General features: G+C 50.1%; 1 protein-coding gene across 1 annotated transcript in view; it reads left to right on the forward strand.

Annotated features, from left to right (window-relative positions):
• Positions 1 to 20,984, forward strand: part of xrn2 (5'-3' exoribonuclease 2) — a 155,256-nt gene that overhangs the window by 77,937 nt on the left and 56,335 nt on the right. Inside the window, exon 29 of the mRNA XM_079255481.1 lies at positions 10,255 to 10,315. Within this exon, the coding sequence (XP_079111607.1) occupies positions 10,255 to 10,315 (61 nt within the window). The remainder of the gene's footprint in view (positions 1 to 10,254; positions 10,316 to 20,984) is intronic.

Raw genomic sequence — 20,984 nt, forward strand, 5'->3', positions numbered from 1 at the left:
GCTGTTGTTTTTAATAAATGAGTCTCCTGTAGCAGGACAATGTCTGCCTGTAGATCATTCAATCTGCTAAACACCTTCAACCTCTTCTCCCTGGAACCAGCTCCTCGTATATTCCACGTAACAAACCTCAGGGTGGTCATGCTCAAGCTACTGAAGTGTTTCTATAAAAGTATGTGTGTGTTTGTGTGTGTGCAAGCCCACATTAATGCATGCATGCTGTGTGTAGATTGTGTGCGTATATAAATTCATCTGTGTGTACAATGTTCCTATATGTCTGTCCACATGCTTAGAGTGTGTGTGAGAGTTGGGGGTGAGTGTTGATGTGATTAAACGTGCTCTGTGTTGTAGGTGTGTTATGTGCATGACATTTAGTGTCTGTGTCATGTGGATGTACGTGCGTACCCTACCTATTATTGTTGTTATGGCATAATAGAATGAAAGAGCAGCTAGAAAGGAAAGGAGTGAGAAAAGCAAACAACTACAACTACACATAAAAAGAAATAGCACAAACAAAAGAGCAAAAACAAAAGCCCTAAAGGGGGGGGGGGGGGGGGGGGGCAAAAAACAAAAACAGAACAAAACGAAAGCAACAACAACAGCAAATTTACAAAGACTGGCAGTAAATGTACAGTTCTGAATTACCATAATTAATGTGCTTATAGCAGATTAACATGTAAATTGAACAATAATTAGCTGTATGAGTGATAGATATTACCTGAGGTTAGTAGAGCCAGGGGGTGGTATTTTTGTCACGGTAAAGCTGTCCATTGACGAACAATTTGTCCACCGCGATGACTGCACGGGATCCTTCGTCTCTGAGCTTCTTCCGGATGGGAAACAGGACCCTGCGTCTCTCCAGAATCTCTTTGGGAAACTGATTATTTACACTAAAATCGGTCCCGCGGAGTTCCGGACCTCGATCCCTCACCTGCTCTTTCTGCTTGTAGCTCACGAACTTGGCTACAATCGGTCTGGGTCTGCGGCTGTCCGGTCTTTTCCCACCTAAGCGATGAACTCGGTGAAATGAGATGTTCCTCACCGCGTCTTCGGGTAGCTTCAGCTTGGTTTGGATAAAGGATCTGATTGTTTGCTCTGGATCCTCTTCTTGTTGCTCCGGGATTCCTGCAAAGACCAGGTTGTCCCTCATGCTGCGCGCCTGGAGATCGATCACAGTTTCCTTTATTTTTTTATTTTCCTCTGTGAGTCGAGTCATTCCCTCGTTGAGAGAAGTCACCGTCTCCCTGAGGCTGGCGTTCTCTGCGGCCAGAGACTCCACCTGCTTCTGGCTGAATTCCAGCGACTCCCGCAGCGACTGAAACTCCCGGTGGAGAACTTCCAACAGGCCCAGACGAGCGTCGAAGCTGGCGAGATTTTTGTCAATGGACATCAGGATGTCCGAGGTGTCGTCCCCGTTAGAGGACGTCGCTCCGGGTGAGTCTTCTTTCCGGCTTCTCTTGGAGGTTGAAGCGGATCTGGGCGCAGACGGAGTCGGTGTTTGGCTTGTCTTGCCCATGACGATGCGGTGGAAACACTCGTCAATAAACTCCGACAAGCTGGTGAGATCCTCCTCGCTTTGCTCCAGAGTTTACCTTGAATAAGACTTTTTAATTATTTGCTTCCAGAAACAGTTTTAAGATTATATTGGCAAGAATATGATGTAGAATGAATATTTGTTTTAACGTGCCTTGACTAAATCTGCCGTCTCGCAAAATTTACGTCACTGCCACATCACTTACCTGCGCCTCTCTCACTTACCTGCTGCATACCTGACTCTGGGTGATGATGTCAAGCTCTACTGTCTGGGTCTGAATCTGGTGTGTTTGTCCCCCATGTGGGGACCCAGGCCACAGTTTCACAGTTTTACTGGCTGTACTCATGTTGTATGGGTTCAGTCTGCAGAATGCCGCAGCTGACCACACGCTTCACGTCCTTCCGTGGACTGTTCCTTCTGAGCGTCCTTTGTGGGAAGTCTACCTGGAAACACGGAGCATGGGCGTCTCTGTGGCAACGTGGTGCCATGATTTCTGCTGTAATAATCTCAGCTAAGTTTTCCAGCTGCAAATGAAACAGTTCCGGAGTCCGAAATGTTTCGTGATGAATCTGCACATGTGAGAGACAGCATCCAACCCCTGGCTGGCTGGACCCCTGGGTGGCTGGACCCCTGGCTGGCTGGACCCCTGGCTGGCTGGACCCCTGGCTGGCTGGACCCCTGGCTGGCTGGACCCCTGGCTGGCTGGACCCCTGGGTGGCTGGACCCCTGGCTGGCTGGACCCCTGGCTGGCTGGACCCCTGGCTGGCTGGACCCCTGACTGGCTGGACCCCTGGCTGGCTGGACCCCTGACTGGCTGGACCCCTGGCTGGCTGGACCCCTGACTGGCTGGACCCCTGGCTGGCTGGACCCCTGGCTGGCTGGACCCCTGGCTGGCTGGACCCCTGACTGGCTGGACCCCTGGCTGGCTGGACCCCTGACTGGCTGGACCCCTGACTGGCTGGACCCCTGACTGGCTGGACCCCTGGCTGGCTGGACCCCTGGCTGGCTGGACCCCTGACTGGCTGGACCCCTGGCTGGCTGGACCCCTGGCTGGCTGGACCCCTGACTGGCTGGACCCCTGACTGGCTGGACCCCTGACTGGCTGGACCCCTGGCTGGCTGGACCCCTGGCTGGCTGGACCCCTGGGTGGCTGGACCCCTGGCTGGCTGGACCCCTGACTGGCTGGACCCCTGGCTGGCTGGACCCCTGGCTGGCTGGACCCCTGACTGGCTGGACCCCTGGCTGGCTGGACCCCTGGCTGGCTGGACCCCTGACTGGCTGGACCCCTGGCTGGCTGGACCCCTGACTGGCTGGACCCCTGACTGGCTGGACCCCTGGCTGGCTGGACCCCTGACTGGCTGGACCCCTGGCTGGCTGGACCCCTGGCTGGCTGGACCCCTGGCTGGCTGGACCCCTGGCTGGCTGGACCCCTGACTGGCTGGACCCCTGGCTGGCTGGACCCCTGACTGGCTGGACCCCTGACTGGCTGGACCCCTGGGTGGCTGGACCCCTGGCTGGCTGGACCCCTGACTGGCTGGACCCCTGGCTGGCTGGACCCCTGGCTGGCTGGACCCCTGACTGGCTGGACCCCTGGCTGGCTGGACCCCTGGCTGGCTGGACCCCTGACTGGCTGGACCCCTGACTGGCTGAGGGGGGTTGTGGGGGTCAACGTCCTCATCTGGGGACCAGATGAGGACGGCACCCCCCTCCGATGTGGTCTGGCTGTGTTCCTGCTGGAGGAAAATCTCCCCAGGAACGACGGATCAGTGAGAAGGTAGAAAAGTTGCACTTGCTGCATGAGACACACGGCAACCATCAGAACCTGAATGAGCTTCATGCTTCACAAATGGCGTGTTGGGACGCCAACGCCTCCGGCAGCCTCAGAATAACTTTCTGTTTTTTAACCAGTAAAGCTGAATGTGTTAAACCAGTTTCTTCCTGATGGGAAACATGGAGCAGCGCTGTGGGCGATTATAAAGGCCTCATTCTGCTTTTTGTTCAGGCTTCTGCTCGGCCACTAATCACCGCAGGCTTTAAACTACCAGCTTTTGTGACTGTTTTTAGTCTGGGGGTCAGAGTGGGGGTCTGATGAGAGTTGTTGGAGTCTGGGACCAGTAATGAGATGTGGAGTGGCTGTGCTGGACACATTGGCAGCCTCTGATAAAAGCCCGCTGCCTGATTGGCTGTGATGCAGTCTGAAGAGGTTGAAACCAAAGTTAACTTCTCCTTTGACGGCGCCACACCCCCCCTCCTGCGGTGATGTGTCACCACGCTGCTCGCGAACATGCTGCCGGGCTTTGTGCGCCACCAGCCGAGCAGCTGGGAAGTCTCACTTGGTGGCCATTATGAGCCTGACTGTCAGTGACACCAGGTTTAGACCCGGGAGGCCAAGTAACGGTTTGCTCCGGAATCTACAGTGGCCTGGAGGCCTCCGGATATCAGAACAGCTTCTCAGACCGGCTTCTCTTCAACCTGCCCAACGAGAAGCCGCCAGATCCAGGTCCGCCGGATCATTGGGTCTCTTATTCTCCACTTTGACCAGAACCAGTAGAACCAGTCCTGTCTCCTCCTGGCCTGTGACCAGCTGAGGCCTGTGTGTGGGGAAGAGGACAGAAAGACAACAGACAACAGGAACTGCTACTCCCGGCCAGGGAGACCTGCTGAGACAGGAGACATACATGTTAATGATGCAACACTGTTATGGGGGGGGGGGTAAAAGAAAGAGATAAAGAGAAAAAGAAAGAAGCTCAGTGTATCAGGAAATGTCCCTCAGCAGTCTAAACCTATAGCAGCATAACTAAGGGATGCTAACCATCCCTAGCTATAGGACTTATCAAAAAGATAAGTCTTCAGCCTAGTCTTAAAGGTGGGGAGGGTGTCTGCTTCCCTAACACTAACTGGGAGCTTATTCCATAAGAGAGGGGCCTGATAACCAAAGGCTCTGCCTCCTGCTCGGCTCTTTGAGACTCTAGGAACCACAAGTAAGCCTGCAGTCTGCGAACGAAGTACTCTGCTTGGTATATAAGGAACAATGAGGTCTTTGATATATAGTGGTGCCTGGTTGTGGAGGGCTTTATATGTAAGGAGAAGGATTTTAAATTCTATTCTAGATTCAACAGGCAGCCAATGAAGAGAGGCTAAAACTGGAGAAATATGATCTCTCCTGCTGGTTCTGGTCAGGACTCTGGCTGCAGAATTCTGGATCAGCTGAAGGCTTTTCAGGGCATATTTAGGACAGCCCAGTAATAGAGAGTTACAGTAATCTAGTCTCGAAGTAACAAAAGCGTGAACCAGTTTTTCTGCATCACTCTGAGACAGAATGTCCCTAATTTTGGCTATATTACGTAAATGAAAGAAGGCTGTTTTAGTAACCTGCTTAATATGTGGGCCAAAGGACAGGTCAGGGTCAAATATTACTCCAAGGTTTCTCACTGTAGCACTGGAAGCTAAAGTAATGCCATCCAGGTTCATTACAAAACCGGAAAATTTAGCTCCGAGTTTTTCAGATCCAACGAGAATTACTTCAGTCTTATCTGAGTTTAAGAGGAGAAAATTTCTAGACATCCAAGTCTTTATGTCTATGAGACAATTTTGTAGCCTATTGGGCTGATTTGTTTCATCTGGTTTAAAGGATAAGTATATCTGAGTATCATCTGCATAACAATGAAAGTTTATTCCATGCTGTCTAATAATTTTGCCTAAAGGGAGCATATATAGTGTGAAGAGTATTGGTCCAAGTACAGAACCTTGAGGAACTCCATGACTTACTGTAGTTTGGGAGGAGGACTTGTCATTTACATGAACAAACTGAAGTCTATCAGATAAATATGATTTAAACCAGCTTAACGCTGTACCTGTAATTCCAATCACCTGTTCTAGTCTCTGTAACAGAATGTTATGATCGACTGTATCAAATGCAGCACTAAGATCAAGCAAGATAAGTACGGACACAAGTCCTTTGTCTGAGGCCATAAGGTCATTAGTAACTTTCACCAATGCTGTCTCAGTGCTATGATGAGCTCTAAATCCTGACTGAAACTCCTCGCATAAATTATTTCTGCTCAGGTGGGCATGTAGCTGAGCTGAAACTATTTTCTCCAGAATTTTGGACATAAACGGGAGATTAGATATAGGTCTATAATTTGCTATCACCTCTGGATCCAGAGATTGCTTTTTAAGTAAAGGCTTGATTACAGCAGTTTTAAATGATTGTGGTACATATCCTGTCACTAAAGAGATATTGATAAGATTTAGTAGTGATGTATTAATTAAAGGGAAAATGTCCTTAAAGAGGCTCGTTGGGAGAGGGTCTAAGATACAGGTGGATGGTTTAGATGAAGCTATTATTTTAGTTAATTCAGAGGGTTGGACAGGACAGAAACTATTTAGACACAAGTCAGATCCTGGTTCTAAGGATGCTTCGGAGACCACAACAGGCTCAACATTATAGGTAGAAGGAAGAATATTGTGAATTTGATCTCTAATAGTGTCAATTTTATTCCTGAAAAAATACATGAAATCATCCCAGCTAAGTGAGAAAGGAATACATGGCTCCACAGCGCTCCGACTCCTAGTAAGCCTAGCTACAGTGCTGAAAAGAAACCGAGGGTTGTTTTTGTTTTCCTCTATCAACGATGAATAATAAGCTGTTCTTGCCGTACGTAAGGCTTTTTTGTATACGATTAAACTTTCTTTCCAGGTTAAGTAAGACTCCTCTAGTCCTGATGAACGCCATCTGTTTTCCAAACGCCTTGACGCCTGTTTTAGAGCTCGAAGCTGGGAATTAAATCAGGGAGCCTTCATAATCTTACCTAATTTCTTCTTCTTTAGGGGAGCAACATTATCCAAGGTTGTACGCATTGAAGCTGTTATAGTATCAGCATGTTGATCAATCTGAGCAGGAGTAAGGCTTAAAGGGGGACTCTCAGTCATGCTAACACATGGTAGAGGGGAAAAAATTGATTCAATTGATTGTTTAAATTTTGTAATATTATTGTCTGATAAACATCTACTATAGTAGAATTTATTTTTGGTCAGTGAGTAATCAAATAAAGTGAATTCAAAGGTTAATAAGAAGTGATCGGACAAGACAGGGTTTTGAGGAAATACTTTGAGCTTATCAGTCTCAATACCAGATGTTAGAACCAGATCAAGAGTATGACCATGAGAGTGAGTGGCTCCATGGACATTTTGTGAAAACCCAACTGAGTTTAGAATAGAGCTAAAGGAAATGTTTAAACTATCATTTTCATGGTCAACATGAATATTAAAATCACCTAGTACAATGACCTTATCAGTAGTCAGCACTAACTCAGACAAGAGATCAGAGAATTCGGTCAGAAACTCGGAGTAAGGTCCAGGTGGGCGATACACTAATGCTAAAAGGAGCGGTTTCTCTGAATTCCATTTTGGATGAGATAAATTTAATGTCAGGAATTCAAAGGATTTATAGTTAGTTTTGTGCTTAGGATTAATTAATAATTCTGACTTAAAAATAGCTGCAACACCTCCTCCTCTGCCTGTAGTTCTAGGAATGTGAAAGTTTAAATAGTTAGCTGGCGTAGCTTCATTAATACTAACATAATCCTCTTGCTGTAACCAGGTTTCCGTAAGACAGAATAAATCAATGTGGTGATCACCTATCAAGTCATTGACTAATAAAGACTTATTTGGGAGGGATCTAATATTCAGTAGGCCACACTTTATTGTCTTATTTTCAGATTTTATTAGATCTATTGTTTTTATTTTTATGAGGTTTTCACGATTAACCCCAGAAGTGTTTTTGTGTTGTTTAATTCTTACTGCTGGGAAGTTGTATAAGGTCGGAATGGGGTTTTGGGTGGGCGGCGGCAGGTGGGAAGCTGCAGAAAAGTGTGTAGGACTACAATTCTGCCTCCTGGTCCCAACCCTGAGTTGTCAATTTAGCTGACTAATAAAAGAGTCCATATTGCTAGATAAGAGAGCGGCTCCATCCAACGTGGGATGGATGCCATCTCTCCTAATAAGACCAGGCTTTCCCCAAAAAGCGCTCCAATTATCTATAAAACCCACGTTGTTATCGGGACACCACCTAGACAACCAGCGGTTGAAGGATGACATGCGGCTAAACATGTCATCGCTGATTAAATTTGGCAAGGGACCAGAGAAAACTACGGAGTCCGACATGCTCTTGGCAAAGTTACACACCGAAGCAACATTCATTTTAGTGACCTCCGATTGGCGTAACCGGGTGTCGTTACCGCCGACGTGAATTACAATCTTACGGTATTTACGTTTAGCCTTAGCCAGCAGTTTCAAATACGATTCGACGTCGCCCGCTCTGGCCCCAGGAATGCATCTGACTATGGTCCCCGGTGTCTCTAGAGCCACGTTTCTGACTATGGGTTGAGGCGTAATCCTCTCTCAGCCTTTGTCCGCTGCAGACCGGGGGGGTCTCTGCACTTTCAGATCATTGTTAATTAAGGAGATTGACAGGTGTCCACTTGTAAGTCCCTCCCTCCAGTTGTCGTGGTGATGAGGAGGAGGAGAGTGGGTTCTAATTGGAACCCAGTGGGTGGTCCACTCAGCTGGAAGAGGGGATCAAACATGCGGATGGCGGTCTGCCTGCTAATCGTCTGCTTCTCGCCGCTACTTTGCGTTTGAAACGTGGTCTGTGGAACGGCTGCTGATGGTTCAGAAGTTTCCACGTTCGCCATGACCAGCTGGTCCTCCTGTTTACTACACTGTAGCAGGGCGCCGCCATCAGGGGGCCGCCATCAGGGCGTCGCCATCAGGGCATCACCATCAGGGCGCCGCCATCAGGGCATCACCATCAGGGCGCCGCCATCAGGGCATCACCATCAGGGCGCCGCCATCAGGGCGCCGCCATCAGGGCGCCGCCATCAGGGCATCACCATCAGGGCGCCGCCATCAGGGCATCACCATCAGGGCGCCGCCATCAGGGCGCCGCCATCAGGGCGCCGCCATCAGGGCATCACCATCAGGGCGCCGCCATCAGGGCATCGCCATCAGGGCATCACCATCAGGGCGCCGCCATCAGGGCGCCGCCATCAGGGCATCGCCATCAGGGCGCCGCCATCAGGGCGCCGCCATCAGGGCATCACCATCAGGGCGCCGCCATCAGGGCGCCGCCATCAGGGCGCCGCCATCAGGGCGCCGCCATCAGGGCGCCGCCACCAGGGCATCACCATCAGGGCGCCGCCATCAGGGCATCACCATCAGGGCATCACCATCAGGGCATCACCATCAGGGCGCCGCCATCAGGGCGCCGCCATCAGGGCATCACCATCAGGGCATCGCCATCAGGGCATCGCCAACAGGGCATCACCATCAGGGCGCCGCCATCAGGGCGCCGCCATCAGGGCATCGCCATCAGGGCATCGCCAACAGGGCATCACCATCAGGGCGCCGCCATCAGGGCATCGCCATCAGGGCATCACCATCAGGGCGCCGCCATCAGGGCATCACCATCAGGGCGCCGCCATCAGGGCGCCGCCATCAGGGCGCCATCAGATGAGGACCAGATGAGGACGTGAGGACCAGATGAGGACTAGATGAGGACGTGAGGACCAGATGAGGACGTGATGACTAGATGAGGATGTGAGGACCAGGTGAGGACCAGATGAGGACGTGAGGACCAGGTGAGGACCAGATGAGGACGTGAGGACCAGGTGAGGACCAGATGAGGACGTGAGGACCAGATGAGGACGTGAGGACCAGATGAGGACGTGAGGACCAGATGAGGACCAGATGAGGACGTGAGGACTAGATGAGGACGTGAGGACCAGATGAGGACGTGAGGACCAGATGAGGACGTGAGGACCAGATGAGGACGTGATGACTAGATGAGGACGTGAGGACCAGGTGAGGACGTGATGACTAGATGAGGACGTGAGGACCAGGTGAGGACGTGATGACTAGATGAGGACGTGAGGACCAGGTGAGGACGTGATGACTAGATGAGGACGTGAGGACCAGATGAGGACGTGATGACTAGATGAGGACGTGAGGACCAGATTAGGACGTGAGAACTAGGCAAAGGTTAGGTTGGGCTTCTGGGGTCGTACTGGTCTCCTGCAGGTCTGGGAGGACCCTGAGCCTCTCAGCAGTTCTTGCTCCCATAAACAAACAAGTCTGCAGCTTGCAGCTGGTCATCGCCTTGGCAACGGTGAATCTGGAAGAAACCATTCTGTCTTTTCTCTGGTTTGGAGTGTGTCTTTGTGAAGGGCCTGCAGCGATGGGACCGGGGTACTTGAGGCGTCCACAATGCCGCCTGCTGAATGCTTTTCTCATTTGGGAAGAAAAAATGCAAATGTAGCGGCGCCGCTTTCTCCTGCTCCGCCCATCTTCCTCCCCCAGAGCCAGGATGAGGTGCTGTTTGGAAAATCTTTTTATTATCATGACAAATGGTTGCTTCTGTATCAATGACAGAAATGAAACTGTCTTGTTTTTCCTTTTTTCATTCTGGTGGTCAAAGCTGCCATGAGTTTGGTTAATTAGGATCCATTCTGAATGTCAATGATGGCCATTAAAGCATGAAACAGGCTTTTATTTTGTTTTTTTAACTTGCTGAAGGTGAATAGGATTTTATATTTACAGTGTGTTTCATGTCGAGTCCATGTCTGAACTAAAAGCTTCAGAGAGATGAAGATAAGCTCCTCATCCTCTCTGCCTGCCATGCAAAACTTTCAGAGCCACTCATGGACGTCTCTTTTGTCCTGCAGATTCCAGGCAGAATGCTTTGCTGGGAGCACCTCCCTCCTTCCACCAGCCCCAGTTACCAAGGTGAGTTCACTGCTTTACTTCCAGTAAACCTGCATTAACTAGCAGCCGTTAACTGTCAGATTCACACTTTTATTAACCCGTAAACATCAGATGTCCCAGAGGTCTATCTCCCCCACCAGGACCAGCAGTGTGTAAGTGTGATGGTCATGTGACCCTCCAGCTGGTCTACGGAGGTTTTCCAGCATTTCTATCCGTCCAGGAGGTCTACAATCCAGATGTAGTGTTTATTCAGAGACTCTAGATGGTAAATCCACCATTATTTATCACATCTTCATCACCATCACTACCATGTTGCTAAGAGACCTCTATTTTCACCTGGACATGATGATGAAGACGCTTCCTGTCAGACTTTCCACCAACCAGAGAGCTTAAACTGACGGTAACGTCCAATCAGGAGCAGCCAAAGATCAACAAGTGATGAGGATCTGATCTGTGTGTGGAGTTTCTACAAACTTCTGGTTGCTCTTTATGTTGCTTTATCTCTTCATACATTTGATTTGTTTTGTGTTTCTTCTTCTCTGGTTGTCTTTGTTAAAAATGTTGGAGAAAGTTGTTTTACTGGTGGAACTGGATCAGACCCGGTTCTGTCTGTCTGGAAGGAGGTCTGTGCAACATAATGAAGCATTAGGCTGGCGGTGGCCCTCCCATGCCGCCCCCATCCTCTCTACACAAACCAGGCTTCCATTCTGGCTCAAAACCTCTTGAAAGTCCTAATCAGGGTCCCTGGTTGAACTTTCCAGGTCCATTGTGACTGTGTGTCAGCCGGGTCAGTCGTTATTAGCTTCAGTGAAAACAGTTTCTTTAACAGAAGGAAGCTGGAGAGGAGGGATTATGGATTCCAGGACCGGATGAGTCCAGCGCTGGCCAGAATGTGACATGCGTCAGTAATGAGGGATGGGCTGCTGCTCCTCATATTGTCCCTCAGATCTATAATATCACTCTTAGATAGACACATTGTCTCAAGGTCGTTTTGAGGACCATAGCTCTACAAGCTTCTGTGTACCGGGTTGGATTTACACCAGTTCTGCCGCATGTAGATACGCTTCAACTCATTTCCTGTGCATTCAGGCCATTTTATCTCAACAGATCAGTCCATCAGTAATCTGCATCCATGAGGGACTGGACCCTAGCCCTTATCTATTCACACCAGTCCAGACCCTTACAAACCAGTCCAAACCCATTTAAACCATTCAAAACCCACTTAGACCAGTCTAAACCCAAATCAGACCAATGGAAACCCATTTCAGACCAGTCTGAACCCATTCAGACCAGTCCAAACTCATTCCCCCCAGTCCAAACCCATTTACACCAGTCCACATCTATTCAGACCAGTCCAAACCCACTCAGACCAGTCCAAACTCATTCCCCCCAGTCCAAACCTATTTACACCAGTCCACATCTATTCAGACCAGTCCAAACCCACTCAGACCAGTCCAAACTCATTCCCCCCAGTCCAAACCCATTTACACCAGTCCACATCTATTCAGACCAGTCCAAACCCACTCAGACCAGTCCAAACCCACTCAGACCAATCCAAACCCACTCAGACCAGTCCAAACCCACTCAGACCTGTCCAAACCCACTCAGACCAGTCCAAACCCACTCAGACCAGTCCAAACCCACTCAGACCAGTCCAAACCCACTCAGACCAGTCCAAACCCTTTTACACCAGTCCAAACCCTTTTACACCAGTCCAAACCCATTCAGACCAGTCCAAACCCACTCAGACCAGTCCAAAACCACTCAGACCAGTCCAAACTCCTTCAGACCAGTCCAAACTCCTTCAGACCAGTCCAAACCCACTCAGACCAGTCCAAACCCATTCAGACCAGTCCAAACCCTTTTACACCAGTCCAAACCCACTCAGACCAGTCCAAACTCCTTCAGACCAGTCCAAACCCACTCAGACAGTCCAAACCCTTTTACACCAGTCCAAACCCACTCAGACCAGTCCAAACCCACTCAGACCAGTCCAAACCCACTCAGACCAGTCCAAACCCACTCAGACCAGTCCAAACCCACTCAGACCAGTCCAAACTCATTCAGACCAGTCCAAACTCATTCAGACCAGTCCAAACCCACTCAGACCAGTCCAAACCCACTCAGACCAGTCCAAACCCACTCAGACCAGTCCAAACCCATTCAGACCAGTCCAAACCCACTCAGACCAGTCCAAACCCTTTTACACCAGTCCAAACACACTCAGACCAGTCCAAACCCACTCAGACCAGTCCAAACCCACTCAGACCAGTCCAAACCCATTCAGACCAGTCCAAACCCACTCAGACCAGTCCAAACCCACTCAGACCAGTCCAAACTCATTCAGACCAGTCCAAACTCATTCAGACCAGTCCAAACTCATTCAGACCAGTCCAAACCCACTCAGACCAGTCCAAACCCATTCAGACCAGTCCAAACCCACTCAGACCAGTCCAAACCCACTCAGACCAGTCCAAACCCACTCAGACCAGTCCAAACCCACTCAGACCAGTCCAAACCCATTCAGACCAGTCCAAACCCACTCAGACCAGTCCAAACCCACTCAGACCAGTCCAAACCCACTCAGACCAGTCCAAACCCATTCAGACCATTCCAAACTCATTCAGACCAGTCCAAACCCTTTTACACTAGTCCAAACCCACTCAGACCAGTCCAAACTCATTCAGAGCAGTCCAAACTCATTCAGACCAGTCCAAACCCACTCAGACCAGTCCAAACCCACTCAGACCAGTCCAAAACCACTCAGACCAGTCCAAACTCCTTCAGACCAGTCCAATCCCACTCAGACCAGTCCAAACCCATTCAGACCAGTCCAAACCCTTTTACACCAGTCCAAACCCACTCAGACCAGTCCAAACCCTTTTACACCAGTCCAAACCCACTCAGACCAGTCCAAACCCACTCAGACCAGTCCAAACCCATTCAGACCAGTCCAAACCCACTCAGACCAATCCAAACCCACTCAGACCAGTCCAAACCCACTCAGACCAGTCCAAACTCATTCAGACCAGTCCAAACCCTTTTTCACCAGTCCAAACCCACTCAGACCAGTCCAAACCCTTTTACACCAGTCCAAACCCTTTTACACCAGTCCAAACCCACTCAGACCAGTCCAAACCCACTCAGACCAGTCCAAACCCATTCAGACCAGTCCAAACCCACTCAGACCAGTCCAAAACCACTCAGACCAGTCCAAACTCATTCAGACCAGTCCAAACCCTTTTACACCAGTCCAAACCCACTCAGACCAGTCCAAACCCACTCAGACCAGTCCAAACCCACTCAAACCAGTCCAAACCCATTCAGACCAGTCCAAACCCTTTTACACCAGTCCAAACCCATTCAGACCAGTCCAAACCCTTTTACACCAGTCCAAACCCACTCAGACCAGTCCAAACCCATTCAGACCAGTCCAAACCCATTCAGACCAGTCCAAACCCACTCAGACCAGTCCAAACCCACTCAGACCAGTCCAAACCCTTTTACACCAGTCCAAACCCATTCAGACCAGTCCAAACCCTTTTACACCAGTCCAAACCCACTCAGACCAGTCCAAACCCACTCAGACCAGTCCAAACCCACTCAGACCAGTCCAAACCCACTCAGACCAGTCCAAACCCACTCAGACCAGTCCAAACTCATTCAGACCAGTCCAAACCCATTCAGACCAGTCCAAACTCATTCAGACCAGTCCAAACCACTCAGACCAGTCCAAACCCACTCAGACCAGTCCAAACCCACTCAGACCAGTCCAAACCCATTCAGACCAGTCCAAACTCATTCAGACCAGTCCAAACCCTTTTACACTAGTCCAAACCCACTCAGACCAGTCCAAACTCATTCAGACCAGTCCAAACTCATTCAGACCAGTCCAAACCCACTCAGACCAGTCCAAACTCATTCAGACCAGTCCAAACTCATTCAGACCAGTCCAAACCCATTCAGACCAGTCCAAACCCACTCAGACCAGTCCAAAACCACTCAGACCAGTCCAAACTCCTTCAGACCAGTCCAATCCCACTCAGACCAGTCCAAACCCATTCAGACCAGTCCAAACCCATTCAGACCAGTCCAAACCCTTTTACACCAGTCCAAACCCACTCAGACCAGTCCAAACCCTTTTACACCAGTCCAAACCCACTCAGACCAGTCCAAACCCATTCAGACCAGTCCAAACCCACTCAGACCAATCCAAACCCACTCAGACCAGTCCAAACCCACTCAGACCAGTCCAAACCCTTTTTCACCAGTCCAAACCCACTCAGAACAGTCCAAACCCTTTTACACCAGTCCAAACCCACTCAGACCAGTCCAAACCCATTCAGACCAGTCCAAACCCACTCAGACCAGTCCAAAACCACTCAGACCAGTCCAAACCCACTCAGACCAGTCCAAACCCATTCAGACCAGTCCAAACCCACTCAGACCAGTCCAAACCCACTCAGACCAGTCCAAACTCATTCAGACCAGTCCAAACTCATTCAGACCAGTCCAAACTCATTCAGACCAGTCCAAACCCACTCAGACCAGTCCAAACTCATTCAGACCAGTCCAAACCCACTCAGACCAGTCCAAACTCATTCAGACCAGTCCAAACCCACTCAGACCAGTCCAAACCCATTCAGACCAGTCCAAACCCACTCAGACCAGTCCAAACCCACTCAGACCAGTCCAAACCCACTCAGACCAGTCCAAACCCATTCAGACCAGTCCAAACCCACTCAGACCAGTCCAAACCCACTCAGACCAGTCCAAACCCACTCAGACCAGTCCAAACCCATTCAGACCAGTCCAAACTCATTCAGACCAGTCCAAACCCTTTTACACTAGTCCAAACCCACTCAGACCAGTCCAAACTCATTCAGAGCAGTCCAAACTCATTCAGACCAGTCCAAACCCACTCAGACCAGTCCAAACCCACTCAGACCAGTCCAAAACCACTCAGACCAGTCCAAACTCCTTCAGACCAGTCCAATCCCACTCAGACCAGTCCAAACCCATTCAGACCAGTCCAAACCCTTTTACACCAGTCCAAACCCACTCAGACCAGTCCAAACCCTTTTACACCAGTCCAAACCCACTCAGACCAGTCCAAACCCACTCAGACCAGTCCAAACCCATTCAGACCAGTCCAAACCCACTCAGACCAATCCAAACCCACTCAGACCAATCCAAACCCACTCAGACCAGTCCAAACCCACTCAGACCAGTCCAAACTCATTCAGACCAGTCCAAACCCTTTTTCACCAGTCCAAACCCACTCAGACCAGTCCAAACCCTTTTACACCAGTCCAAACCCACTCAGACCAGTCCAAACCCACTCAGACCAGTCCAAACCCATTCAGACCAGTCCAAACCCACTCAGACCAGTCCAAAACCACTCAGACCAGTCCAAACTCATTCAGACCAGTCCAAACCCTTTTACACCAGTCCAAACCCACTCAGACCAGTCCAAACCCACTCAGACCAGTCCAAACCCACTCAAACCAGTCCAAACCCATTCAGACCAGTCCAAACCCTTTTACACCAGTCCAAACCCATTCAGACCAGTCCAAACCCTTTTACACCAGTCCAAACCCACTCAGACCAGTCCAAACCCATTCAGACCAGTCCAAACCCATTCAGACCAGTCCAAACCCATTCAGACCAGTCCAAACCCACTCAGACCAGTCCAAACCCACTCAGACCAGTCCAAACCCTTTTACACCAGTCCAAACCCATTCAGACCAGTCCAAACCCTTTTACACCAGTCCAAACCCTTTTACACCAGTCCAAACCCACTCAGACCAGTCCAAACCCACTCAGACCAGTCCAAACTCATTCAGACCAGTCCAAACCCACTCAGACCAGTCCAAACCCACTCAGACCAGTCCAAACTCATTCAGACCAGTCCAAACCCATTCAGACCAGTCCAAACTCATTCAGACCAGTCCAAACCCACTCAGACCAGTCCAAACTCATTCAGACCAGTCCAATCCCACTCAGACCAGTCCAAACCCACTCAGACCAGTCCAAACCCACTCAGACCAGTCCAAACCCATTCAGACCAGTCCAAACTCATTCAGACCAGTCCAAACCCTTTTACACTAGTCCAAACCCACTCAGACCAGTCCAAACTCATTCAGACCAGTCCAAACTCATTCAGACCAGTCCAAACCCACTCAGACCAGTCCAAACTCATTCAGACCAGTCCAAACTCATTCAGACCAGTCCAAACCCACTCAGACCAGTCCAAACCCACTCAGACCAGTCCAAACCCATTCAGACCAGTCCAAACCCATTCAGACCAGTCCAAACCCACTCAGACCAGTCCAAAACCACTCAGACCAGTCCAAACTCCTTCAGACCAGTCCAATCCCACTCAGACCAGTCCAAACCCATTCAGACCAGTCCAAACCCTTTTACACCAGTCCAAACCCACTCAGACCAGTCCAAACCCTTTTACACCAGTCCAAACCCACTCAGACCAGTCCAAACCCATTCAGACCAGTCCAAACCCACTCAGACCAATCCAAACCCTTTTTCACCAGTCCAAACCCACTCAGAACAGTCCAAACCCTTTTACACCAGTCCAAACCCACTCAGACCAGTCCAAACCCATTCAGACCAGTCCAAACCCACTCAGACCAGTCCAAAACCACTCAGACCAGTCCAAACTCATTCAGACCAGTCCAAACCCTTTTACACCAGTCCAAACCCACTCAGACCAGTCCAAACCCACTCAGACCAGTCCAAACCCACTCAAACCAGTCCAAACCCTTTTACACCAGTCCAAACCCTTTTACACCAGTCCAAACCCATTCAGACCAGTCCAAACCCTTTTACACCAGTCCAAACCCACTCAGACCAGTCCAAACCCATTCAGACCAGTCCAAACCCACTCAGACCAGTCCAAACTCATTCAGACCAGTCCAAACCTACTCAGACCAGTCCAAACCCACTCAGACCAGTCCAAATCCACTCAGACCAGTCCAAACTCATTCAGACCAGTCCAAACCCATTCAGACCAGTCCAAACCCACTCAGACCAGTCCAAAACCACTCAGACCAGTCCAAACTCCTTCAGACCAGTCCAAACCCACTCAGACCAAATCCAAACCCATTCAGACCAGTCCAAACCCTTTTACACCAGTCCAAACCCACTCAGACCAGTCCAAACCCTTTTACACCAGTCCAAACCCACTCAGACCAGTCCAAACCCATTCAGACCAGTCCAAACCCACTCAGACCAGTCCAAACCCACTCAGACCAGTCCAAACTCATTCAGACCAGTCCAAACCCTTTTACACCAGTCCAAACCCACTCAGACCAGTCCAAACCCATTCAGACCAGTCCAAACCCTTTTTCACCAGTCCAAACCCACTCAGACCAGTCCAAACCCTTTTACACCAGTCCAAACCCACTCAGACCAGTCCAAACCCACTCAGACCAGTCCAAACCCATTCAGACCAGTCCAAACCCACTCAGACCAGTCCAAAACCACTCAGACCAGTCCAAAACCACTCAGACCAGTCCAAACTCATTCAGACCAGTCCAAACCCTTTTACACCAGTCCAAACCCACTCAGACCAGTCCAAACCCACTCAAACCAGTCCAAACCCATTCAGACCAGTCCAAACCCTTTTACACCAGTCCAAACCCATTCAGACCAGTCCAAACCCTTTTACACCAGTCCAAACCCACTCAGACCAGTCCAAACCCATTCAGACCAGTCCAAACCCATTCAGACCAGTCCAAACCCATTCAGACCAGTCCAAACCCACTCAGACCAGTCCAAACCCACTCAGACCAGTCCAAACCCTTTTACACCAGTCCAAACCCATTCAGACCAGTCCAAACCCTTTTACACCAGTCCAAACCCTTTTACACCAGTCCAAACCCACTCAGACCAGTCCAAACCCACTCAGACCAGTCCAAACTCATTCAGACCAGTCCAAACCCACTCAGACCAGTCCAAACCCACTCAGACCAATCCAAACTCATTCAGACCAGTCCAAACCCATTCAGACCAGTCCAAACTCATTCAGACCAGTCCAAACCCACTCAGACCAGTCCAAACTCATTCAGACCAGTCCAATCCCACTCAGACCAGTCCAAACCCACTCAGACCAGTCCAAACCCACTCAGACCAGTCCAAACCCATTCAGACCAGTCCAAACTCATTCAGACCAGTCCAAACCCTTTTACACTAGTCCAAACCCACTCAGACCAGTCCAAACTCATTCAGACCAGTCCAAACTCATTCAGACCAGTCCAAACCCACTCAGACCAGTCCAAACTCATTCAGACCAGTCCAAACTCATTCAGACCAGTCCAAACCCACTCAGACCAGTCCAAACCCACTCAGACCAGTCCAAACCCATTCAGACCAGTCCAAACCCATTCAGACCAGTCCAAACCCACTCAGACCAGTCCAAACTCCTTCAGACCAGTCCAATCCCACTCAGACCAGTCCAAACCCATTCAGACCAGTCCAAACCCTTTTACACCAGTCCAAACCCACTCAGACCAGTCCAAACCCATTCACACCAGTCCAAACCCACTCAGACCAGTCCAAACCCATTCAGACCAGTCCAAACCCACTCAGACCAATCCAAACCCACTCAGACCAGTCCAAACCCTTTTTCACCAGTCCAAACCCACTCAGAACAGTCCAAACCCTTTTACACCAGTCCAAACCCACTCAGACCAGTCCAAACCCATTCAGACCAGTCCAAACCCACTCAGACCAGTCCAAAACCACTCAGACCAGTCCAAACTCATTCAGACCAGTCCAAACCCTTTTACACCAGTCCAAACCCACTCAGACCAGTCCAAACCCACTCAGACCAGTCCAAACCCACTCAAACCAGTCCAAACCCTTTTACACCAGTCCAAACCCTTTTACACCAGTCCAAACCCATTCAGACCAGTCCAAACCCTTTTACACCAGTCCAAACCCACTCAGACCAGTCCAAACCCATTCAGACCAGTCCAAACCCACTCAGACCAGTCCAAACTCATTCAGACCAGTCCAAACCCACTCAGACCAGTCCAAACCCACTCAGACCAGTCCAAATCCACTCAGACCAGTCCAAACTCATTCAGACCAGTCCAAACCCATTCAGACCAGTCCAAACCCACTCAGACCAGTCCAAAACCACTCAGACCAGTCCAAACTCCTTCAGACCAGTCCAAACCCACTCAGACCAGTCCAAAACCACTCAGACCAGTCCAAACTCCTTCAGACCAGTCCAATCCCACTCAGACCAGTCCAAACCCTTTTACACCAGTCCAAACCCACTCAGACCAGTCCAAACCCATTCAGACCAGTCCAAACCCACTCAGACCAGTCCAAACTCATTCAGACCAGTCCAAACCCTTTTACACCAGTCCAAACCCACTCAGACCAGTCCAAACCCTTTTACACCAGTCCAAACCCACTCAGACCAGTCCAAACCCATTCAGACCAGTCCAAACCCACTCAGACCAGTCCAAACCCTTTTACACCAGTCCAAACTCATTCAGACCAGTCCAAACCCTTTTACACCAGTCCAAACCCACTCAGACCAGTCCAAACCCATTCAGACCAGTCCAAACCCTTTTACACCAGTCCAAACCCATTCAGACCAGTCCAAACCCTTTTACACCAGTCCAAACCCACTCAGACCAGTCCAAACCCTTTTACACCAGTCCAAACCCACTCAGACCAGTCCAAACTCATTCAGACCAGTCCAAACCCATTCAGACCAGTCCAAAGCCTTTTACACCAGTCCAAACCCACTCAGACCAGTCCAAACTCATTCAGACCAGTCCAAACCCATTCAGACCAGTCCAAACCCACTCAGACCAGTCCAAACCCACTCAGACCAGTCCAAACCCATTCAGACCAGTCCAAACCCACTCAGACCAGTCCAAACCCACTCAGACCAGTCCAAACCCTTTTACACCAGTCCAAACTCACTCAGACCAGTCCAAACTCATTCAGACCAGTCCAAACCCATTCAGACCAGTCCAAAGCCTTTTACACCAGTCCAAACCCACTCAGACCAGTCCAAACTCATTCAGACCAGTCCAAACCCATTCAGACCAGTCCAAACCCACTCAGACCAGTCCAAACTCATTCAGACCAGTCCAAACCCTTTTACACCAGTCCAAACCCACTCAGACCAGTCCAAACTCATTCAGACCAGTCCAAACCCACTCAGACCAGTCCAAACCCACTCAGACCAGTCCAAACTCATTCAGACCAGTCCAAACCCACTCAGACCAGTCCAAACCCACTCAGACCAGTCCAAACTCATTCAGACCAGTCCAAACCCACTCAGACCAGTCCAAACTCATTCAGACCAGTCCAAACCCACTCAGACCAGTCCAAACCCACTCAGACCAGTCCAAACCCACTCAGACCAGTCCAAACCCACTCAGACCAGTCCAAACCCACTCAGACCAGTCCAAACTCACTCAGACCAGTCCAAACCCACTCAGACCAGTCCAAACCCACTCAGACCAGTCCAAACCCACTCAGACCAGTCCAAACCCATTCAGACCAGTCCAAACCCACTCAGACCAGTCCAAAACCACTCAGACCAGTCCAAACTCATTCAGACCAGTCCAAACCCTTTTACACCAGTCCAAACCCACTCAGACCAGTCCAAACCCACTCAGACCAGTCCAAAACCACTCAGACC

The sequence above is a fragment of the Telmatherina bonti genome, assembly GCF_933228915.1.
Source record: "Telmatherina bonti genome assembly, chromosome: 16".
Taxonomy (NCBI): domain Eukaryota; kingdom Metazoa; phylum Chordata; class Actinopteri; order Atheriniformes; family Telmatherinidae; genus Telmatherina; species Telmatherina bonti.